This window comes from Diceros bicornis, chromosome 2 (genome assembly GCF_020826845.1).
Source record: "Diceros bicornis minor isolate mBicDic1 chromosome 2, mDicBic1.mat.cur, whole genome shotgun sequence".
Taxonomy (NCBI): Eukaryota; Metazoa; Chordata; class Mammalia; order Perissodactyla; family Rhinocerotidae; genus Diceros; species Diceros bicornis.
This window is the reverse complement of record NC_080741.1, coordinates 89275750-89300641: the sequence shown is the minus strand read 5'-3', so window position 1 is coordinate 89300641 and position 24892 is coordinate 89275750. Positions and strand designations below refer to the sequence as shown.

Below are 24892 nucleotides of genomic sequence, written 5' to 3'. Positions count from 1 at the left end.
GCACAGGCAGCCAGTAAGACGCAAGGGGCTGTCTGCTGGGGGTGCCGCAAAACTGAAGCTGCTTCTCCTGCCGCCGACCGCTTGCTCCATGCCTGGTGAGGTGTGAGGATGAAGTGGGGAGCTGTGATAGCCATTTGTGACTCTCAGGGGACAGACTGAAGATGCTGAGGGCTACGGGTAGAGCCGAAAGATGACGGCAATAGAAACTGGCTCCTCGTTAACATTATTTGAATTGCTGGATCAGGCTCTGCCTGAAGCCAGGACTAACCTTAAACTTCTGCGTTTTATGAGCCAATAACTCTGATAAAGTCTGGCATTCAAGCTCCCTCAAGGCGAGCCGAAAATGAGGATGTGGCTTGGCAGCAGTCAGTGTGAAAACCCCCTCGGTGAGGATTCTTGTTTCAATGTGAAACTGTGTGACTGGAGCTTAGGTCATATTAGCTGAGGTCCAACTGGGGAGGTGACTGTCCCTCTCTACTCCAGAGGCTCAGCTCACAGCCTGAAGAAGAGAAAGCACAGGGGTATGAGGTCACTGTCTCCAAGACTCAAGGGTGGAGGCGAGTAGCCTGTTTTATGGCCCCCAGAGGGGAGTGCTTGACCAGGATGGGGGAGGGGGGACAAAGATGAGAGTTGGAGAGTCAAAAGGAGGCAGTTTTATCTCACTTTGAGGAAAAACTTTCTCACAACGATTCCTGACCAAGAATGGAATGGGCTGCCTTGTAACGTAGTGAGCTTCCTGGCAGGGCAGGTATGTAAGCAGGTAAGGGACTTTAATGGGTGGAATTTTGAATAGAGTTGACCTAGACAATATCCAAGTCTTCCCAATATGAAAAGTTTCTTCTTTTCTTTCCTAAATTATTTAAGGGCTTCAACAAGCAAAGTGAGATGAAGGAACAGCCTTCATTTAAAAGTTTCCTAGGGGCCGGCCCGTGGCTTAGCGGGTAAGTGCACGCGCTCTGCTACTGGCGGCCCGGGTTCGGATCCCGGGCGCGCACGGATGCACCGCTTCTCCGGCCATGCTGAGGCCATGTCCCACGTACAGCAACTATAAAGATGTACAACTATGACATACAACTGTCTACTGGGGCTTTGGGGGGACAAAAATAAGGAGGAGGATTGGCAATAGATGTTAGCTCAGAGCTGGTCTTCCTCAGCAAAAAGAGGAGGATTAGCATGGATGTTAGCTCAGGGCTGATCTTCCTCACACACACACACACACACAAAACAAAAGTTTCCTAGCATAGGCTGGCTTGGGTAGACTGGACCCTACCCTCCCTGCTCCCCACAGCCACTGGAGTCTTAGAAGCCCTGCTGCAAGAGCAACTTCTGCATTAACAACAACAACAACAACTGTATTTTTCAGAGCGCTTACCAGGTGCCAGGCCCTGCTCTCAGCGCTTTCAACATTTTCCTCACAGCAGCCCTATGCGGAAGCACAGAGAGCGAGAGGAACCTGCTCAAGCCACACAACTTGGAAATGGAGGAGCTGGGATTTCGACTCAGGCCCGGGGCTTGAGGCCCGCACCTCAGTGGCCCTGCCAGGCGGCAGGGAAGCTGGGAAGGCAGGCTCTGGAACGCCCCAGCCCAGCTGCTGTCCTCATTAGGTGACTCCAGATCACATGCAAGGGAGCTGGGGAGAGGGGCCACGGAGAGCAGAGTCTGGAGAGCGGGACAGATGAGGACACACTCTGGAATTTCCTGAGAAATAGCATGTGGCTGCAGACAGCGCGTCTCCCCGGGGAGGTCTGGGGCGTGCTCCTCCTGCCTAGGAGCTGGGGGTGAACGGCTTCTGTCGCTGCCCCCTCTGCTGGGCGGTCTGCAGGAGCACTCGCACAGTCACGTGACGTGCTGTAGTACCTCCACCTGCAACACACACGCAACAATCCTCCCCACGTGCGGCCGCCCCAGCTTCACGGCAGAACTTTTTTTTTTAAATTTTTTGTTTATTGCGGTAACATTGGTTTATAACACTGTATAAATTTCAGGTGTACATCATTATACTTCTATTTCTGCATGGATTACATCACGTTCTCATGTTCACCACCCCAGAACTTCTTGGAAGAATTGCCTCTACCACGCAGCCGCTCCAGTCCCCTCGTGTCACCCACCACCGCTGTGCCGCTAGATGGTCCACAGGCATCTCAGATGTCTCCCGTCATCCTTGTCTTCTTCCCTCTGCTCCTCCTGCTTCCCCCTAGTGAAAAGCACCATCTCCCACTTGGCCAGAGAGTGGCCATTGGCTGTGGCCACCTGGAAGTCATACGCGAGGGCTCAGATCTGACCCATCGCTCAGTTCCCAGCCCAGCGCCCAGACCAGGGGTGCCGCAGTGAGAATGCTTGGCAAAGAGCCATTGTATACATGCTATTTTGTGGCACCTATGATGTGGGCAGGGAGAGGAGGGAGGGGGGAGGAGGAGAGAAGGAGCACAGCCCCTGCCCTCAGTAGACCTTTGGGTGGGGTTGCAGAGGGAGCCGTTGCTCTTTAGGGTCATGCCCACTGGACTCAGGGCCAGACCCCCCACAGACAAGGAGGGCGCTGGGTCTGCAGAGCAGGGAAGGCGTCCTGGAGGAGGCAGGACTTGGGGCAGAGCAGAATGAAAGAGGCTTGGGTGGAGGAAGACACAGCGGGTATGTTTGGGGGCAGACGGGGGCAGCAAGGCCAGAGCGGAGAACTCACAGAACAGACGGAAATGGGCTGAAGAAGGTGGGAGAAAGGGCTGAGCAGGCCCTGACTGGTACCCCAACTCTGGGCTGGCCCTTATATGTGCTCAGAATGGGTACCCAGAATGGGTAACGCGCATCCCCGGAACTTATGGGGCTGATCTCTCTCAGGGGAGGGAAAGGTTAAGTCACAGAGGTGGTTGGGGCAGAGCAGGGATCTGGACCTGGGTCCCCGCCCTCCAAAGGCTGACCCTGTCCTACTGTCCCACTCTGTGTTACACCAGGCCTTGGGAAGTCTCACCCTTATTTATTTCATAGATGGTGGAAGCCAGTGGAGGTTTGCGTGTATTAGGTTGAACCATATGGAATTACTGATTTTTACTGCTTTTTAATTTAAAATAGTTCAATCTAATAGAACATGTTCATATAATGTTTCTTGATTGGCTACAAATCTGTCACTGCAGTGATGGGTATTCCGGTTTGTGAAAGGGTTTGTAAGAGTTTTCTGGGCCTAGAAGTCTGACAGCCATTGGGCCTGGGACTGGACCACATGGCCCAGTGGTTTCACTAGGGTTTCCCATAAGAATGGGTTCCCTGGGCTTGGCTCTGGGGAGGAGATGGAACTGCCTGGGGACAGGGCAGAGGGTCACCGGCAGCCTCACTGGGTGGACTGAGTGCTATGGCCTGTCGTGACCTGTGGGCCAGCTTCCTGGAAACTCCTGCCCCAAGCTCACAGAGCTGAACCTGTAACATGTTATATCTCCACCCTCTCCTCCTCCTCCAGGCCATCAGCACTTGCTATCATGGCCATTTTCTGGAAGACAGCTCTGACCCTGCTCAAAGCCTTCTGTGGCTTCCCACGGCCAACCAGAAAAGTCCAGATTCCCTGACATTTCAGCCCCTCCACAAGGGAGTTTCTGAAGTTACAAAGCCAAGATCCTGAGGAGGAAAGAACACACGTTGTTCAGGAGGGCCCCGTGGGTGAGGAGAAGCCCCCTGACCCCTTCCCGCCTCTACTTCTGCTCCTCCAGCCCCACTCTACTTTGGCTGCTGCAGGGAGCAGAGGCTCAGCGCTGACCCCATCTCTCTTCCCTTCAAAATGCTTCAGTGGCTCCCTACGGCCAACAGAATGAACTCCAATGTCCTAATACAGCATTGAGGGTCCGCCAGGATCTGACCTGGCCCAGCGCTCCAGCCTCATTGCTGGTGAAGACCCCTGGGCACGGCACAGCCAGACCCACTGAACTCCAGGGCGGCGCCCTCAGGGCCTTTGCATGTGATAACTACAGCCAACACCTATAGGCCTTCCTGTGTGCCAGATACTGCTCTGAGTGCTTTTATGCAAACAGACTCATCCACTCCTCCCAGCAACTCTAAGGAGGACTAATTCTCATTACCTCCATTTCACAGATGAGGACACTGAGGTGCAGAGAGCTAGAGTAACTTGCCCAAGACCACAAAGATTCCTCCACCTGCAATGTGCACCCCTACCCCAGCCAGTTCTGCCTGGACAATCCTACTGGTCCTCCCCCAGGAAAATGTCACTTCCCCTCAGAATTCAACCTCTCCCTCACCTGGACTCCCAGAGCTCATACTGTCTCATGTGGCCCGTTATGCTGTGTCGCCCTCATCAGACTGGGATTTCCTTGAGGGCATTCAGCACAGGGACAGAGTGGCCCAGTAAAGGTTTGTTGAATGAATGAATGAATGAGGGAAGGAATGAATGATGCAATTGACAGTAGTTCAGGTGAGAAAGAGGAAGGGTAGGTCAGGCTGGGGCAAGCCTAGAGCCCAGGCGGGTAGCCCAGGTTCCTTCCATCACTTTTTGCTCTTGGATTTTTCTAGAAAGGACAGAGAGGAGAGCACTAGCTTTGGAGCCACCCGACCTGGGCCGAGTCCCAGCTCCATCACTTCCCAGTTCCAGTTGGCTTTTTCCTGCGGAATGGGGCTAACTGCCTGCCACCTCACAGAGGGCGGGCCTCCCCAACTGTAGTCCTTGCTGATCACGGGCCTCCTGTTGACAACACAGATTTCCTTTAGTAGGAAACATTATCACCCCCAGTGAAAAGCCAGTATCTCTTGCCTTAGATAGAAAGTAACCAGAAAAATAGATAAAAAACAGCATAACAAAAGTTAGTCACTTTACCTAAGTCTTGTTTTCTGTCTGCTGCTCTTTCTCTGTTAAAAAGGGAGGGTGGCACTGTTAGGCGGTGTTAGAGATTCACCCCTTCCAAACCACGACTTGAGAGAACAGGACTGAAGATGCTCCGCGAAGGGCCCCCCCGTTCATTCCCTGCTGGGGAGGGACCACGGTGGGGGGCTTCTGTGACCTCAGAGACGCCTGTCACCCAACAGGCATTGGTGAGGCACCTCCGTCCCAGCTCCAGGCGGTTCTGGGGCAAGGTGGGTCCTGGGGGCTGCCCACTGTCCCCTCCCACCCTCACTTCCGGACAGGCCCGAGTCCTCGTGGGCGGTTGGGTGTTCCCTCCAGCTGGCCACATCTGCACACCGCCTGGAGCCCCCGGTGAGCCTCTGATGTCTTCCTGCTGCTGGAGCCCAGTGGCCACATCTGGCCACCAGCCCAGCGGCTTACTCATTCTGACGAGGCCAGATGTTGCTCTCCCTCCCTTCCTCTGCTCCTCCCAGCTCCTGGCTCCTGGCTCCAGGTCTTCAATGGACAGACCCCTCCCTCATTCTGTGAAGCAAAGAGAGGGTCCCGGGAGCTGCCAAATCCGGGCTCTACCCCACAGGACCGTGGCTTTGTGGCGTGACCCTCCACAACTTCCTCTGCCTCTCTGAGCCTCCATTTCGGTCCCCCACTCATTCATCAGTAAACACTGACGGGCCCTGGGTCCTGTGAAGATGAAATGAAACGACACAGCGCTTCCAAACGCACGGAGCTCCTGCCTCCACTAGTGTTCGAGGCGATTTTAGGTGGCGCTCAGATGAACAGGTGTGTGTGTGTTTTAGACAGCTAAGCAGTTATTCTGATGTGTCCTAAAAACAATGAGCACAACAAACAATCTTAGTTTTGCCTTTATGACTGTGATATAACTTCCATTTAAATAAATTTATTTAAGTAAAAAGAGCGAGATGACTTAAGGGAAAATATTAAATAATAATAATACAGGTGCTATGCAGATATGGAGAAAATGACACGGATCCTAGGAGAACGTCTGAAGTTTGGCAAACGCTTAGACCCCCACACAGTAAGCTCTGGGCACCGTCAGAGCCAAGCTCTTCTCCTGTCCCTCTGCCACTCATTTCCGCTCTACAGGAGAGGACCCCAACTCTAACATACTGACACGATATTTTAGAATGTTCCTGTGCTATCTCCAAATGAGCTGGATAAATAATATATGCTATCTTTACATATACTTTGAAAAAATTAATGTAATGCCCTAACAGTTATTTAAAGGAGAGAGAAAAGTTTGATAATATAATATATATTTCAATATGTAAATACTCAGACATAATGAAATTTTCATATGCTTAAAGCTACTTGTAATGGGTAAGTTTGAATTTAAGGGAGGTAAGGTAATATTCAATTGAATGTTGTTGACACTCTTTCCCTTTATTTGAAATTTTGAAATAAGAGCTAAGAAAATATATTCAGATAGAGAGATAGATGGATAGAGGAATGGACAGTTGGATGGGTGGATGGACAGATGGATGGATGGATGGATGAATAGACAGACAGACATGCAGACTCGATGGGACACAGCATAATGAATACCAGGTGACACAGGCAGTCCTTACCAGCTGGTGAAACACCACAAGTGCTGTCACTATCTGTGGTGTGGTTCTGCAATGATGAGCACCTCTTGGAAAATTCCAAACAAAACATAATATAACCTTTCCTCAACTCACACAGCATTACATTCATGGAAAATTCTTTGTACATTAAAACTGTCCAAAAAAGTGTGTTTATATGTAAATAAAGCAGAGTTAGATTCTAGTCTCAGTTAATTACAGTGGAAGCAAGTTTTTCAGAGTGAACACCCCGCAGGACATTTGGAAGTCACGTGGGGTACAGGGCAATCCTGGGTGCAGGGACCTGCCTGGAGGACTGTATCCCTCACAGGCCCCCCAAGTGTCAGGAACCCTGTCCCCTTTAGTCATTAAGACAAACACTCACTCCTCCCAAATTTCCAGAACGTCTCTGAGGGAAATACTCCTCCCATGGAGACGCCCTGTTCTAGACCCTGTCCCCTGGTCTCCGGCCTCATGTCCCCCTGGCCAGGGGAGCCTCAGCCCGGGCCGGCCTGCAGGCTGCCTAATGGTGGGACTATGAGGTGTCCAAGCCATGGATCTGGACTCGGAGACTGCCAGGTCAGCCAACTGGCCCCCGCCATGGCCCCAGGGAAGGGTGGTGTCCAGGGTCACCATTTGCCAGTGCCTGGCTGGCCTGCAACCATCCTGCCCCCTCTCCACGTGGCCTCTGGGCTCGCATAGCCGTGCAGGATGGGGGATCTGGCTTACTCCTGGGCTAGCCTCTCAACAGAGGCTGCCCTCATCAAGTCCCTTCACCTCACTGAGACTCAGCTTCTCCATCTTTTAAATGTGAGTAAGTCTCCTCAGCTCCTGGGATGAGAGAGGAGGTTAAACGAGGGACGTATGTGCCTGGCACTGGCACTCAACAAGCGTTAGTTCCCATCCTCTGTTCACAGCTTCCTTCTTGTCGATCTTTCCTTCTCTAGTCTCTTTTTTTTCTTCCAAAAAAGTTAAATAAATGCTTGAATTTCAGTAGTGGCAGAAAAACAGTCTCTTAATCTGACCTGCGCTGTCTAATATGGCAGCCACTAGTCACATATGGCTACTTACATTTAAATTAATTAAAATTAAATAAAACTGAAAATTCAGTTCCTCAGCCATACTAGCCACCTTCCAAGTGCTCAGCAGCTGCATGTGGCTTGTGGCTACCATACTGGACAGTGCGGACACAGACCATTTCCAGCGTCACAGAAAGTTCTATTGGACGGCACTGGTCCAAGGTTATGTTAAAAGTTAAATTAATAGTTGACAGTCACTTTGCTTGGAACTATAATTCTCCCTTGAAAGCCACCAGTTCAATTCATTATTACATTCATGCAGTGAAAAGCTTGCTTATCCTGTGATCATCTGAACCTAGAACTTGACTCTTGTTTGTATAAACATGAAATATATCATGAGTAAGGTTCCTGCCAGTCCTAAGTCCCCACAGGAGTCATTTGACTGGTACTCAAACCACTACAGTGAACACTGATAAGGGTCTGATTGGGCTCCTAAATCCCACAGGAATGAAGATAGCTGCCCTTCATTACAGGGAGAAAACTCAGGTGGGTTCCCATCTCCCCACCTGAACTCTGGGTGGATTCAAGACCTAAATGTGAGGGGTAGAACTAAAATAGAAGAACATACAATGGAATAGCTTTGTGACCTAGTGGTGGGCGGCAACTCAAATAAAAATTCAAAAGCACAAATCATAAGACTAAAAACATTTGGTGAGTTTGGTTACTTCAAACAACATACTGGAGCCGGTTGGTGTCCCTTGGCCAAATTATGTATAAGTCTTCTGCGACCTGGCAATTCTCACATCAGTCTGCAGGGTGGCATGGAGGAAGATGCTCACCAGGGTCCTCTGGGGAGGTGAGAGGCAGCTTGGGGTCCGACTCTGGGGGTGGGTGGGGGACGTGCCAGGAGGGGAAGCAACGGGCAGATGTGCACACAGCAAATGCACCTGAAACACACCAAGCTGAGCGAAAACTGCCAGAAGCATAGTGAGACACAGAACACAGTGCCATCCATGTAAACAGAAAGGAGACACAGGAACACACATTGTGCAAAAACACATACCAACAAGGAGATATGCAGGAATCACAGGAGAATGGTTGCCTACAGGGCGGGAAGGGGAATGGGGAAAAAATGTGAGAAAAGCCATTCCTGCCCCTGCCCTAACCCTAGTCTCCTACTCAGAATACACCAGGTATCTGAATGTCAGAATAAACGGCCATTCATGACCAGCAGAGTAGTTGTAGGACATTACCATTTAACTCAGGGGTGGGCACACTCTTTCTGTAGAGGGCCAGGTAGTAGATATTTCAGGCTTTGCAGCCCTCATGGTCACGACCACAACTATCCTACTCTCCTGTGAGGGAGGGAAAGCAGCCACAGGTAACACATAAACAAATGAACACGGCTGTGCTCCAACAAAACTTTATCTATGGACACCAAAGTTTGAATTTCATGAAATTTTTGTGTCAGAAAATATTCTCTTTTGAGTTTTTCCAACCATTTAAAAACATAAAAATCATAGCTTGCATACTGTACAAAAATAGGCACGGGGCTAGATTTGGCGCACAGGCTGTAGTTTGCTAAACCCCTATTTAACTGATGGCTTCTGCCCCTGGTGGATCAAGTTTAGTTCAGGGGGAGAATCTGTTCTCCCAGGGAAAACTAATCAGCCTGCTGAACTAAGGTCCCACTTTTACGCCCAAGGCCAGCCAGCACCTTCTGGATTTGCTAAGAGCACTGAAGGAGGTTATAGAACAAAGCAACCATCTGGCTGGAGGTGGAAAGGCCCCCCTGAGGGGTTGGCGACCCTCCTGAGTGGCAGGACAGTGTATCCACCTGGGTAAGCAGGAGGGAGGGCTGTTTGTTGCTGATGTGCTAACGGGGGTAGGCAGTTGACAGTCTGCAGGACACACGGTCATACACAGGTGCAGGCTCATGCCAGCGCATACGTGGGGTCTCATGGCATGGGGCATGAGACAGCAGCAGCAGAGTTGGGGGTGGTGTGAGGGCACCCAGCAGACTGCTCCTCTACCCCGGAGGTCTGCCCTCCCTTGCTTTCTGCCTAAGTCTGGCCCTCCAAACTGCCCATGGATTCCAGATGTGCTGCCAACCAATCCCTTTCCTGCCTCAATGAGCCAGTGTCGGTTTCTGTTGTTTTAACCACGAACCCTTGGCTGGTGCAGCCTTGAGCAATTCACTTCACCTCTCTGAACTTCACCGTTCTTTCCAGTGCAATGTCTGTCTCACTGTGGAAGCCACCATGGTTACTGCGGGGGTGGGCAGAGTTTCTAGGAATGACCCTCAAGGTTCCACCCCTAATTCCTGCAACCTTCCAGTGTGGTATCACGCCCATGATGGTATCATGTCACACAGTACCGTGACCCTATGCCGGGATGTTATCTACATCTAGTCACACACGTCCCTTTAAAAGCAGAGAACTTTCTTGGCTGGTACAGAAGAGGCAGTCAGGGAGATCCGAGGTGTGAGAAGAACGCCAGTCCTTGCTGGCTGGAAGATGAATGGGACCACGGGAATGGGATGCAGAGGCTGACAGCCATCAGGGAAACAGGGTCTCAGTCCCACAACCACAAGGAACTGAATTCTGCCAACACCTGGATAAGCCTGGAAACAGATTCTCCCCCTGAGCCTCCAGACCCAGCCAATGACACCTTGGTTTCAGCCTGTGAGAGAGAGCCTGAGCAGAGAACCCAGCCAAGCCTGCCTGGATTTCTGGCCTACAGAACGTGAGATCATAAATGAGTGTTGTTTTGAGCCACTAAGTTTGTGGTAATTTGTTATGGTTGCATAGAAACCAAATACAACCACCCAAACAGTCACATCCTGTCCGTCTTATTGGCACAACCTCACTTATTCCTCAGGCACTGAGTGGCCATGTGCTTCCAGAGAGGAAATCTGATTGGTCTAAGTTGATCATGGTGATTCCTTTCTTTTACCAAAGACTGGTTTAGGAACAGGCATGTGATGTGATTCTGGCCAATAAGAGGTGAGGAGAAGTCTGCCAGGAGGATCTCTGGGAAGAGGGAAGTCCAAGGAGGAAGTTATTTTCTGTCTCTGGATGTGGCAGTGATGACTGAGGCCATGGCAGCTATCTTGTGACCATGAGGGGCCTTTGCTGACAGGCCAAGATGACAAGCTGAGGAAGACAGAGTGGGAAGATGGAGAATTGGATCCTTGCAAACATCACTGAGCTGTGAAGAAACTGCTCTCCCTTGGATTTTTTTATGTGGAATCATCAATGTCCTTGTGGTTTAAGCCATTCTGAGTTGGGTTTTCTGTTACTTGCAGCCTACAGCATTATCATTGATAAACCACACACAGCACTGCTTGTTGTGTTCATGAAGTCCTTAGGACAGTGCCTGATGCCCAGCAGTCACTCAGAAGTGTTGGCCTCTGTTATTCGGTGCTGCTCCCCTCCTGCCTCAGCCCCTGGGGGAGCCAGGGTTCAAGCAGAGAAGCAGGCCCAGGAGGGCATATCCATCTATGTCTGTCAATAGCTACAGCACTATCTCAACAGCTTCAACACAAGGAAGTGGCTTCTGTGACAGAGGCTGGCTCAGAGAGTCTGAGATCCCCAGGAGGGGAGATCATAGGCAGGCTGGAGCCCACAGCCACCGGCGGAGCCTCTTCTCTTTTTCAGGGAAGCCTCAGCCTTGCTTTAAGGGCTTTCAAGTGATTAAGTCAGGCCCACCCAGATTATCCAGGATAAACTCCTTTCCTTAAAGTCAACCAATCACGGACTTTAATTACTTCTGCAAAATGGCTTCACAGCAACTGTAGTGTTTGAACAACTTGGGGCCGTAACCAAGTGACACATCAAGGTGACACATCAGAAGACCATCACACCCCCTGGGCTCAGCTTTTTCTGGAATGGATGGAAAATGCCACTCGCATTTGCTTCTCTCTCTGCTTTCAACCTTCCGAGCCACCCAATGACTCCGAGAGCTTGGAGAAACTGCAGGGTAGACAGGACACCTAGAGCCCGGCTGGGCCACCGAGGGGTGGGGGCTGTCAGGCATGGAGCCACCCTGGGCCTGGAGGCTCAGACACTGCACTTCCTCTGCTGTGGGGCGTTTCCTGAGCGGAGCCTCGCTGGCAGGAAACAGAGCCCAGTGTGTGAAAACACGAGAACAACAGTAGGAAGAAGAGCTGGAGAGGGGGCCGCGGAGGACGAGCTGGAAATAAATTGTGGAGAAGGGAGCGTGTGGACATCCCTCGGGGTGCTCTGGGCCGGGGAAGCCTTCATTACGGTTCCTCATCTCTGGTCGCCACTTGCACACGGGCCTGACCACATCTACTGGGGGGCAGGTGCAAGGCGAGTGTCCGCGCAGACCTGCACACCTGTCCCTCAGGGTCCCATGCAGGCCCCCGCCACACCTGAGTGATCTCTAAGGCCCCTGGCAGCCGGAGCTGCCGATTGTGCTCTGTGATTCATCCGACAGATGAGTTATGGCGCCAGCCACCGTGCTGTGTGCTGGAGATACTGTACTCCGCAACAGAAGGGCCCGCCCTCACGGAACTTACCTTCCCCCTCGGAAGGCGAACCTTAATGAAGCTGTCACAAAAGTCAATAAAGGACGGAAAAGGCCAGGGGCTGTGACAGACAACAGGGGAGCAGACTGGATGGGGCCAGGGGCCGCTCTGCAGACGTGAGATGTAGCAGCATGGATGTGGAGCAGTCAGGGGCAGGCTGGGGCGAGTGGGGAACCTACGCCCAAAGTGCCTGTGGGGGTGGGGGGTGGGATTTGGCAGGTTGGAGGAGGAACAGAAGGGTCAGCGTGGCTGCAGCAGCATGCACAGTGGGCAGAGGGGAGGAAGCTGGGGCTGGAGCAGGGGTGCGGGGGCCAGATCACTCAGGGCCGTGAGAGTCACGGCAAGGAGGCCGGGGTTCATTCTTAGAGTGATGGGAAGATACCAGGGTGGATGTGGTATTGAGAAGACCCCCTGGCCACTGCGTGGTCGGTGGCCTAGAGAGGAGCGAGGGACACCAGTCATGTCCAGGTGTGGTGCTGGGGCTGGGCTGGGGGTGGGTGCAGCTGGAGGGGAGCAGGCCACTCAGCAGGACTCAGGGTGGCTGGAGGGGAGGGGGCGTCCTGGGCTCTTTTCCTGCCCCTCGGTTGGCCATCCTCATCGGGTCAGTTTCCAACCTGCTCATCCTCTCCAGGTAAACGCGGACAAGCCAACTTCGTTCCCGTCTCTGTTCTAACGGCTGGCTTCACCCTGACCCCACAGCTCACAGTCACTGCTTCCATCTCATCACTCAGGTCTCAATTCTGATGGCACTTCCTCTGAGAAGCTTCCTGTCACGGGTGGCATTGTGTCCCCCAGGTTTACATGTTGGAGTCCTAATCCCCAGACCCTCAGGATGTGGCCTTATTTGGAGATGGGTCTTTACAGAGGTGATCAAGTTAACTTGGTCACTAGGGTGGCCCTAATCCAATCTGACAGGTGTCCCTATAAGAAGAGGAGATGAGGACACAGACACACACAGAGGGAGAAGGCGGCCACCTGTGAGCCAAGGAGAGAGGCCTCAGTAGGGTCCAACCCTGCCCACATCTTGGTCTTGGACTTCCGGCCTCCAGGACTGTGAGACAATACACGTCTGTGGGTTAAGCCGCCTAGCTGGTAGTATTTGTCACGCAGCCTGAGCTGACTCACACACTGCCCTGAGTGTACATCAGCAGCCTCCCCCCCACCACATTCATCGCATTCACTGCCATCTGTTGGTCGACTGTCTCTCTGTCAGGACATCAGCCCCACCAGGGCAGGGACTTTGTCCTGTTCGTGGCCGTCTCCCTCAGACCCAAGGCAGCACAGGCACTCTCTGGGCACTTGACAAAGTTTGGTTGAATAAAGAAAAGGCAGTGGCTATTTCTGACAGAAAATCATGAAGAGACAAAGTGAAGAATCTCTGTCCCCCCTCACTGGGTCTGACTTCCGGTGGCTCCAAGCTTCTCCAAGCCAACTCAGTCCTCTCAGGAAGATTCAGAGCAGGCGAGGAGAAGCCTCAGACGATTTCGACAGTCCACGCACCTTCCAGTCAGGAAGAAAACACCCACCTTTCTTCGCTCAGGCCCTCTGCCAGGCTCGGTGGCAAAAGAGGGGCACTGGGCGCCATCGCTGCCCTGCCCCCAAGTAGCTCCCAGTCCAGGGGGCCTGTTGTTCATTGGAGAATCCACCTTCTCTTAGTCCATGTGACCCAGGTCTGGTCAATCACAGTGGCAGTGATTGGTCCAGAGTAGTCACATGACCCCACCTGGTCAATCAGCATATTCTGTATCCCTGGTACCAGTGACTGGTTCAAGGATGGGGGTGACTCATGTCAGGATAATCAGAGTTAGCCTAAGCACTTTGTTGAACTACTGGGAGAGAAAAGCTCTTTCTTGAGGTTGAGGGTGATTGGGAGGATAGGTGCTAATCCTAGTGATGTTGGTAGCTACCTTGCCACAGATATAGGAAGAACATCTGAAAGCAGAGCCAACCAGAGGAAAGTAGAGATAAGAAAGAGAAAGAGAAAGATTTCAGGTGTGAATACTTGAGCTCCTGGATCCAGCCATGCCTGAAGCCACATACTCTTTGAGATTTTTTTACTTGATAAATAAATACCACACTTTTTTTCCTGGCTTAAAGCAGTTTGAGTTTGGTTTCAGTGATTAGTAACTAAAATATGCAGTATAATATGAACTTCCTTCATCCAAAGAAAGCATATATTTATTTCTCAGCATTTTCCCTACAAGGACCACTCTGATTGTCTATGCTATGGTGCTCACTCCCTTGCATCCTCCAGAGTTTCCCTGGCTCGGGTCTGCAGAAGCCATCTATACCACCCAGAACCCGAGGCCAGGCCATGTTAGGATCCTGGTTCTAGTACCTCCAGAGCTACAAGACATGCCAGGCCTCCACCCAGGGACTGATGTCTTCTTCCAATGTCTCTTTGTGGGTAAGCAGCACGTTCTTATGTGGATGGGACCACCCTAGACAAGGGAAACCATCAACATGAGCCAGGCCCTCTTTCCGGAAAACCACTACACTGCATGAGAAACTTCCAGCATCTAGCTCAGAGGCCCAAGCATCCGCTTTTTCATCTCCCCTTTGCTTGGTGCCCTGCTATTGCCTTTACACAGCTTGGACCTTCACTTCCAGGGGAGGTTCCCAGGGCGGACATTTGCTGTTTCTGCCTGACCTGCGTCCTCCTGCTCTTTCCTAGTAACAGCACCCCCCTTGCTTTGAGGAACCGTCCCGCCCCCAGACTACAGGGTTGAGCGTGTGCCCTAGTCCTAGCCAGTGGAGTATCCCAGCACCTGCCCGCAGTAATGGCCGTAGATGGGCCTGTCACCCAGGCTGGGCCAGGCGGCGGTCTTCCCTGGGACCCGATCTACTGGTGCTGGAAAGCAGTATGTTGGGTCACTGAATTTGAAAAGATGTAACTCTGGGGTCACTGCCACGTTCCCTGCTGTGTGGAGCACGAGTGCAACCAAGCAGGGACAAGCAGAGATGCAGGATGGAGGGGGGGTGCTGGTGGCACGGGGATTTCAAGTCTGCTCCGGAGCGTGGAGCCAACCGATGACAGTGACATTTACTGAGCGCTTAGTACGTGCCAGGAACAATTCAAAGTGCTTTTTATATGTCATCTCATTTAATTCTTACCCTATGACATAGGCACTAAAACTGACCCCGTTTTCCAGATGAGGAAACTGAGGCACAAGCAGATTAAGTCAGAGCTTCCCAAGAAGTGTCAAGGCACCAAAGAAAATGGACAGCATATGGAACTAAGTGGACAAGGCGGGTCACAGCCAAAGGCCAACAGTCTGGCACCCCAGGCTACCCCAGGTCCTTTGTGGCTGCCCCTGACCCAGGGAATGGATACTGTGGTTCACTTATAACCCATCTGCATGCCTAAGGCCACCCGCTTGGCTTGGAAATGGAAAAGCCAGGAACCTGACAGCAGGGGATCTCAGAGCCATTCCTAACCCAATCACGCAGGAAGTGAGTCGAAACTGGACTTACTGGGTGGCCTTGGGCAGATGGCCGTCTCTCTCTGGGCTCCAGCCTCCTCTCTGAAGGACGCATTTCCTGAACCTATTAGCTTGTCCAGTCAAGATCCCTCTCCCTGATAGGGACACAAAGCCCCAGATCGTGGGCTATCAGCCAGAACTGTGGCTCAGGCTCCGTCCTCAGAGAAACCCGGCCAGGGGCACACATCTGGATGAGGGGAGATTTCTCCAGGTGACACATGATCCAGGGCTCCTCCTCCCTCGCTGCCTCCACTCTCGGGGCTGAAAAGGCCTCGCTCATTTTCTGGGCCCCTCTGCCCCTCTGTGACCCTGCTCTGGCCATTGTGCTCACATGGACATCCACTAGTGGTTTCTGGGCAGGAATTTCCTTTTCTGGATAGGAAAGGACAGATGTCCCCCTTCACTCTGCCTCTGTTAGAGTTGTGGAAGCCACACGTCTGAAGGAATTTTGGAGAGACTCACTGCAGAGCCCACGCCCAGACTTCTGTTAGGAGCAGACATGAACTCCAATGTTCAAACCACTGTGAGGGGGTTCTCTGGGACTTGCAGCTGATCAATCCACCAAGAGAGGCGTCATCCCAGCTGCCCACAGGATGCCCTCCTGACACAGGTGTGGTGTGACCACCCACGTGTGCTACCTGGCCATACTGTGTGAACTGTGGACAGTGTAGCAAGAGGCGTCAGGGGTGCAGTGAGAAACTGTACCTGGATCCAGGTGGCAGGGCTTGCTAAAAACAGCTTTGCAAACTCTGGCTGCAGTTTCACGGTGATGTAGCTGGGGGATAAAAGGTTTGGTAAGCCCCCACTCAGGGCTCCTTGTGCCCTGACAGGACCCTGAGGAGTCAGGACCCCACATTCACCCAGCACCTCACGTGCTCCCCAGCCTGTGCCCAGTGGGCTAATTTGCGTCTGTCGCTGTAAAGATTCATGAGTCAGGGTGCTCATTCCCACTGACCTCTGAGGTCCCAGCTCACTCTCTGTCCACGTCTCTCTAGCATGTCACAATTGTATCAGAGTGCTGTCTGTGTTAACGCCAGGGTGACATCCAGATGTCTTTGCTGTACCCAGCTCCCGGAGCCACCGTGAGGGGAGAATACCAAGACTTGTCCTGGGTGACCCCTCGCTGGCTCCTCCGCCCGGAGGAAAGTCCTCATTGTCCACTCAGCTGCTGCATCCAGCTTGAGAGTCTGTTTCAGCCGGCAAATCCTAAGACTCTATCCTCGAGGAACAGAGAACGGCAGGGCTGAGGCTGCCCCCAGCCCCAGGCAAGGTCTCCAGTAGTGGGGCTGATGGTCCACCCTTTCTCAGGCACGGAGGTCAGGCCTCGTCCTCTCTCTCTGGACCCAGAATCAGCCTCCTCACCAGCCTCCTTGCCTCCGGCCTCACCTTCTGCCCCATCTGTCCTCCACACGCAGCCTGAGCGGTCTCCATGAAGCTCAAACTGATCACTGCACTGCCTACGTCAGCCCTTCTCCCTCTCCCTTTCCCTCTGGGGTGAGGGCCTTGTGCCTCAGCTTGTGCCCACGGCCCTCTACCCTCCCCTGCCTGCCCTTCCAGCTTCCTCCCCTGCCACTTTCCGCTTCAAACACTCCAGGCACAACCAGTTTCCCCGTGCCCGAGAGGCCCGAAGGCCTTGCACACTTCTAGGCCTTTGTACTCACTGCAACTCAAACCTGCAATGCCTGAGAAAACTCCTACTCATCCTTCAACAACCAGCTCAGACAACAGCATTCCCTCAAGAGATGCCCGGACCCCTAGCCAGCATCACTCATGCCCCCTCTGTGGCTGCCCACACTCTGCAACTCTCTGTTAGGGCCCTGCCCACACTCAGTTGACACTGCCCATTGCTTGCTGGCGGTCTCCACAGACAGAGGGCTCTCTAGGCGCCAGACTGTTAATATTAACACCACCAACCACCACCACCATTACTATTTATGGCCGGTACTGTGATAAGGAACAAATAATAATACTAGTTTCCAATATTTATTAAGGATTTTCTCAATGCTAAGCACCATTCTAGGAACTTGATACATATTAGCATTTTGAATCCTCAAATACCCTATGAAGTGGGTATTATTATTATTATTATTATTCCCGTCATTCCCCTTTTACAGATGAAGAAACTGAGGCCCACGGAAGTGAGAATGACTTGTCACAGGTCACAATCCCAGAGCTGTACTCTCAGCCGCCTCACCACACTGCCTCCTCCATCTCACTGAATACTCACTAAGACCCGGAGGAACAGAACCTCATCCCCACTTAACAGATGAGGAAACTGAGGCTCACAGAGGAAAGGGAACAGCTCAAGGTCCCACTGTAAATATGTGGAAAAGCTGGGATTCAAATTCAGATCAAGCTGGACCTCCTGAGCCTGGCCCCACCCCTGAGCTTGGTCTGCGTCTCAAGGGCCCCAGGTGGGGCACATGGCAGGTGCTCTAGAGGGACTGGCCCTCTGTGAGCCCCGGGCATTGTCCCTGGGAGAAAGGCCTTGGTTCCCACCAGTGGCGACCCACACACCCGCCTCCAAGGACAATGGAATCCACGACCAGATGCCTCCCAATTCCAGCTGGCACCCCCATTCCCCACTGCCCTGCCCCTGTCCATCTGCTTCCCTCCCTCCCCTGACCCACTGACTGTGGCCCCCAGGTCAGGCTGGGCTGCTGCAATGAGCAGAAGCAAGGAGGTGGCCCTCTGATGGCCTCATCTTTGTGTCCCCTCCATGGTGGCCGGCCAAATGAGCTGCCCTCCCGCCTCCCTCTCTCCATCCCGGCCCTTTCATCCGTCCCCACAACAAAGCCACAGAGGCCAGGCCAGTGTCCCTCCTCCCCACTCCAGCTGAGCTGGGTTTCTGCCTTCTTCTCTGAGCGTTTGAGCCCAGCCCAGTGATGCCGGCCCTAGGCTGCCCGCGCAGGTGTCCTGAAGGCCCAGCGGCTCCTCTGCGCAGAGCAGGGGGTGGCAGGGCACGCAAATGGCTGAGACACAGGCGCTTCAAGAGAAGGTGGAGACACTACGAATCCACAGCCAGCCGAGTCAAGGGTGGCTCCTTCAGGAGCACCGCTCCCCTCGGAGCAGCATCAGGCCACCGGACCACTCAGGGCTTGCCTTGTGCTGGAGTCACCAAGACGTTTCTGAGGTCAGCACCCACACACATGCTCCTTGGTCCACTCATCTGTTCACTCACCGCCTGCTGCGAGCCCATTGCTGGGCTGGGCGCTGGGCCAGAGAAACTCCCAGACGTCGTGCTTCCTCCAGGAGGGTTCCCGGCTGGGGGAGACCGGCAATAACGATTCTTTTTGCCTATCCTCCCAGCTGAAGCCTCTGAGCAGGCACAAGTTGGCGAGGGTGCAAGTGCCCCCAACCACCTACTAGCGTTGAGTAGCTTGGAAAAGCTGACTCTGAAATAAGCCTGCCCCACGTCCACCCAGGCTTCCTCCACAGGCCTCTGCTATCAGGGATCCGCCGGTTGCCGCAGGGGGGCTGTCCCGGGACAAGGAGGGGGATTTGGGCTGCAGTTCCAGAGAGGGGCAAAGGCAGGGTGTGTGTGTGGTTTAACATGCCTGGGACACAAGCCCCCTTCATTCTCCTGGGAGGATCTCAGTCCCAGAGTTTAACGGGGCTGGCTCTGGCTCTGGCTCCAGCAGTGTGTATGTGACTAAGGTTTAGCCAATCAGAGCCTCAACTCATCCTGGCCCCCCTGAGGAGTTCAGGGATGAACATGTTTCCAAGTTGGTCCAGTGAGGCTTAGTTCCAGGACTTAAGTGGGATGGCTCAGACGAGAGACGATCTTCCTCCTGGACTCCTGGAGCTTTGGAGCTGTAAATGCCCCAGGGGCTACCAGGGGAGAGAACTTGCCTGAGAGTGAAGCAGAGCTTCCATATCCTGGTGACATTGTTTGAGTTCCTGGATCCAGCCATGCCTGCTGGACATGCCTAGACTTTTCTAAGAGCCAACTTCTTTTTCACCCAAGTCATTTTGAGTCAGGCTTTCCGCCTCAAAACATCTAAGAAAGCTGGTTAATAGAAAGAAAGAGAAAACAGGAGAGAAAGGTGGAGTGTGGCTGAAGTATAGGTTGGGAGGAGTGACAATGAAATACCCTGGTTGGATGGGAGGTTAAATGACATTTTATGAATGGTCATGTCAAATATTCCATATGAAACTATTTGCATCATTCTAACATATCCCACATCCTCTCCCCACAAATCACAAGTAAGGTCTACTATGCTCAAAAATATGTTGTGGGGAGGGAATATTTTGTGGGATTTGAAGAAGGAACTGAGTCTCTCATCTGAGATGAGATGGTAACAGACCGAGACCAGCTGTGTGTGGGGAAGCAGCGGCCCAGGCTGAGGTGGCCATGATGGCCAGGCAATCCTCAAGGGCAGGCTGAGGCTGGGCCCAGTGAGCCCGTGGGTCCCAGGAGGCCTGCAGACCCCTTTGACTCATGGAATGTATCTGTTTGATCTGGGACTCCCACATCTCTGACAGCAGCAGCCGCTCCCTCAGGGCCCCTCTGCACAAAGCACATTTGTGTCCTGACACGCGTGTTCACGACTTGCTCACCTCGGGCCCAGGAGACCCTCTGAGGGCAGTGGACACGTCTGTGCCATTTCTGTGTACCCAAGGTATCCATGCAGCACTTGGTGCATGGAAGGTGCTTAGGAAATGTTCTAAAACCAGTAAATGAGTGTCTCCAATTGCTTAAATATTTCCTGTCTATTCTCTTAGGTTCCTGGTGCGGATGGTGGATTCAGGTGCTACGGGAAGCTCCCTTTCCATCTACAAATACACGGAAGTGCTGGGTAAAGTATAACCATTTAAACAAATACAGAGTCAAGGTCAAAAACAAGAAGAAGAAACCCCCAGCTTGCACGGGGAGCAGAAGATGGAGCTGAAATGCCCACAGAGGGGTCAGCACTGGGGTTTTGATGCCCAAGTGGGTTCAGGTACAGAAGGCCTTGCATGGTGAGTTAACGGAAGGAGGCTCCCTAGTAAAGCCGGGGCCATCCAGGGGCTGTCTCATCCATGAACAGAAGCGAGAAAACTCTGCTTACCCGCTTGGGATGCTGCCCCCAGCTACGGAGCGCCACTTCTCACTATCTGCGTAATTAGGAAACTTCACACTAAAAACAAATTTAAAAACCGGCTCAGAACCAGGCCCTGGCGGAGGCAGATGGGGAAGCTCTGAAGAGAATTCCACAACTCTGGTGACAGATGGGACTCTCCAGGATCACGGCTTCTGCCAAAGATGGGCTCGCAGTCAGCAATCACAAAAGCCACCGGGAACTCATCATTGCAACACAAACAGCAGGGGGAAGACACCAGAGAAAGCTCAGCTGTTACGGCAGTCCCAAAGAGACTGTGAAAGAAGGACGTTTAAATGGGAAAGAGGAAAAGGATTGGACAGAACCCACAACGCGAGGACAGGGCAAGACAGAGGAGAGTGCGCAGGCTTGAAAGAGAACTACACACGAGTCCGAGGAATGAGAGTCGTTGAGGTATCATTTTAGGGACGCGGCAGATTCGGAGTCGGGAAACTCCACCGAGTCCTAGGTCAGTCGAGTCTGGCTGTGTCACTTTAGTAACATCGCCCCCACTCCTGCAGCTCTATTTCCTCATCTGAAAACTGGTGGCATAACACCAAGCTCACAGTGTCACCAGAAGATCAGAGAGAGTCGGTTTCTGCGACAGTGCTTTGAAAACTGGAAGATGCTGGAAAAGTGTGAGTCAGGTCCTTTATTCTAAACAAATGGCTTCAAGCTGTCATTCCCAGAGGGGATTTCAGTCATTGCACTTCCCCCCCAAAGACACAGCTGCAGAACACCTGGAGGGATTCCAGAGCGATGTCACTTAACAGCGTGTGATGGCGCTCTAGTCTTTGGGGTGGGGGCCTCTTACTCCCACCAGTTCTTCCACACTGCAGCCCCAACGCAGGGTCCAGTGCAGACGGAGGTGGGACGTCTGAGTTCCTGACACTTGTCACGCAAAAGTGGAGGTAACAGTGTAGCCACAGGCCCTCTCTAGCCTGTAAAACGTCCTGCAGATGTTTCTGGGGTGGGAGAATCCAGGAGGACTTGTGCGTGTCACCAAACCGGCATGGGGTGTGTGGCTTTGGGCTACTTGGGCTGCAGTTTGAATCCAGGCCTGTCACTTACTCGCTGTGCCATACTGGCAAGGTGCTTCCTCTCTGGCCTTGGTTTTCTCATCTGTGGAATGCAGATAGTAATACCTTTCTCTTCTGCTGGTTGAGCGGCTCATCTGAGCTAACATGGGGACAGTGCCTGGCGTCATGCCTGGTACACAGCCGATGCTCGATAAACGTCCTCGGCTGCTCTCTCCTCTCTCCTTTCCTTTCTTCGAAGAGAGAGAACTTTGGAGCAAGTCAACCCACTAACTTGCAAGCTCTGGCCATAGAGACTGGGGCTGGGCAAGGTGTAGGGGGCACATTTTTACAGGGGCAGGGGAACAAGTGACAGAGCCATCACCTAATCACCATGTGACTTTCACACAGTGTCACTCACTCTCTGGTCCTCAGTTTCCTTATTCACTAGGCATCTCCTTTGGAGCCTCTGCAATATCTGCTCCCCATTTTCCTTACTAAGAGAGCCCCAATTTTGTTTGGGGCATCAACATGACCAGACTCTCATGTAGACAAGAGCAGCCACATGACACAGTTCTGGCTAAGTTGAGGAGGTGCAAGTTCTGGTGGGGAAGGGGTTTCTCTCCCTGAATACACAGGCAAAGCTCACTAGAAAAAAATCTTCCCCATCCCCAATGTTGCCTGTCCTTCTTCTTATGCCTGAACAGCAGGCATGAGGCTTGGAGGTGCAGCAGCCATCTTGTAACCATGAGTCAACCAAAAAAAAAAAGGGAAAGTGGAGAGAAAGAACACAAGCTGTGGGGGCAGGCAGGCCTTATTTTTCCACTTCCTGGCTTGGGTGGAAGTGGCCTTGGGTACATTACTTAACTTCTCAGAGCCTCACTTCCCACAATCTGTGAAATGGGGATAAAACCTCTACCTTGCACAGATCTTGTAAGGATTAAATGGTGCAATGGATACAAAGTCACCTTTTCTACTGTAAAGGGCTAGCCCCACGTTTGTAGTTACTTTTACAATCATGCTGTAAAGGACAGTTACTTTAGAGCAAAACAAAGACCAGACCCTTTATTTCTCCTCTTGGAGAAAGTTCTAAGGCTGGACATGGGCCTCAAGCCAACCAGCCCTGCTCTTTAGCGGATCAGCTATGCAAACAGGAAGTGACTATTCCAAACATTTGGAGCTGCAGGAGGCTGGCCCAGAGTGGGCCTCCTCGGAGGCCTCCCTGCGCCATCATGCCTTCTCATCCCCCAGCTATGAGTGCCTCAAAGGCAAGGACGCCGCCCCTCCTCTGAGGAGCTAAGTCGGGAGCCCCCCTTCTGGCTGCCCCCCTGGGCCCCCCACTCTCTCTTGCTCTTTCCCCTTCTCCTATCTCTTTGTCACAGCTGTAGCCAGGGTCATTTTTGTTTGAAATGCAAATCTGCTCCCATCACCCCCTCTCGTAAAACGTTTCCATGGCTTCATGCTCTCTCGAGGGAAAGACTGAAGTCTTTGCCACAACCTTCCACGCCCTGGACGGCCTGGACTCTGCCTGCCTCTCCAGCTGTACCCCTCCAGCCACTCTGGCCTCCCTTTAGTGTGTGGAGTGTGCCAGGGTCCCTCCTGCCTCAGGGCTTTGCCCATATTGTGCCCATTTCCTAGAACGCTCTCCCCTCTCTGCCTCCCTGGCCCATCTTGCCAAGTAACATCCCATCCTCAGCTCTCAGAAAAGATGCCACTTCCTCAGGGGCTGGCTGAGCCGGCAGCAAGCAAGACAAGGGTCCCGCTCCCCGCCGCCACAGCTTTCATCCAGCCTACTGCCATAGCTCCAGTCACCTGATGACCTCACACGCCCGTGAGGGGCTGCTCTGGGCAGGGATTCGGGCTGTCTTGTGCACAGTCACATCCCTGGTACCTGGCACAGCCCCTGTACAGAGTCGGTGCTCAGTACACGTGGAAGGCAGGCAGGCGGGTGTGCCTTCCAAAAGGGCTCTGTTTACTGAGCAACTACTGTGTGCCAGGTGGGACCTCACTGCCTCCTCACAGCCACACTGGCAGGCAGAAACTCGGATCTATGTTCCACTACAGAGGAAACAGAGGTTCTGAGAGGGGCTGTGATTGGCCCAAGGTCACACATCTGTCAGAGGCCCTGCCAGGATTTGCACTGTGGTCCCTAGCCCAGGTTCCTGCCTGGTGGAGCTAGCACAAAGGATCGCTGTACATCTGTTTCCTCATCTGTAGAATGGGGACATGACGGTACCTACCTCACAGGGCTATTGTGAGGATTCAGTGAGTTAAGCCACCAGTGCTTAGCTCAGAGCCTGGCACACATAAAGTGCTCAGTAACTGTTAGCCATTGTCATCATTATTACTGTGTTGATCAAGTCAAAGAGAAAATAAGAATAACTAAATCCTATTGCAACCCATGACTGGGCCAATGGAGGGACTTGGTGGTGATCCGGCACATGAATGGATAGATGGATGGATGGACAATGGGTGGTGGGTGGTGAAGAGCAAGCAATGGAGTGGATGGGTGACTGAAAAAACGAAGAACCGACTGACGAATGGCGGGACACACGAAGGAACGCATGAACAAACGCGGGACCACAGGCACGAGTAGGGGTGCACATCGAGGTTTGGGGGAACCGGCGCGGACCTGGGGCCCCGGCCCGCGCGCCCTGCTCACCTGTAGCGCCGCAGCTCGCTCTCCAGCCGCCGCAGACAGCGCTGCAGGCCGGGCACCTGGCGCGCCAGGGCCTCCAGCTCGCGCACGCGGCGCAGGCTGCGCAGCACGGCCTGCCGGGCCTCCTCGGCGCGCCGCCGCACCTCCGCCTGGCCCTGGCGCAGCCGCCCCGCGCGCGCCTCGGCCGCCGCCAGCGCGCCCCGCGCCTGCCGCAGCTCCCGCAGCTCCCGCGCCGCCGCCTCGGGCCCGCCGCGCCCCGCCTCCGCGGCGCCCGCCTGGCTCTTCCAGAGGCCGACCTGTGGGGGACAGGGCAGCAGGGCGGCGGGAGCGGTGAGCGCCGGATGCCCCACGCCAACGCCCGCCACGCCCGCGGCCCCCATTCCCGCGGCCCCGGAAGCACGATAGCAAAGCAACGGTGCAGTTTACTGCGCGCACTGCCTGCCGGTGCCAGGCGCGTCTGAACTCGTTTAACGCTCGCAATAACTCTAAAGAGGCAGGCGCTCTAATTATCCCCCTTTTTTAATGGATGAGGGAAACTGAGGCACAAAGCCCATATTCTGTTCTTTGCACAGTATCAATGGTTCCCAAACCTCACATCTCTTCTCTGCTTGCCTCTGAATGCCTTCCTAGCATTCAACCCTCCGCGGCTCCTCTACCCTCTAGACTGGA

At 53.2% G+C, this 24892-nt stretch overlaps 1 protein-coding gene across 1 annotated transcript in view; it reads right to left on the bottom strand.

Annotated features, from left to right (window-relative positions):
* EFCC1 (EF-hand and coiled-coil domain containing 1) overlaps nucleotides 1-24892 on the bottom strand; it is a 39525-nt gene that overhangs the window by 12542 nt on the left and 2091 nt on the right. The window contains exon 2 of the mRNA XM_058566281.1: nucleotides 24227-24519. Within this exon, the coding sequence (XP_058422264.1) occupies nucleotides 24227-24519 (293 nt within the window). The remainder of the gene's footprint in view (nucleotides 1-24226; nucleotides 24520-24892) is intronic.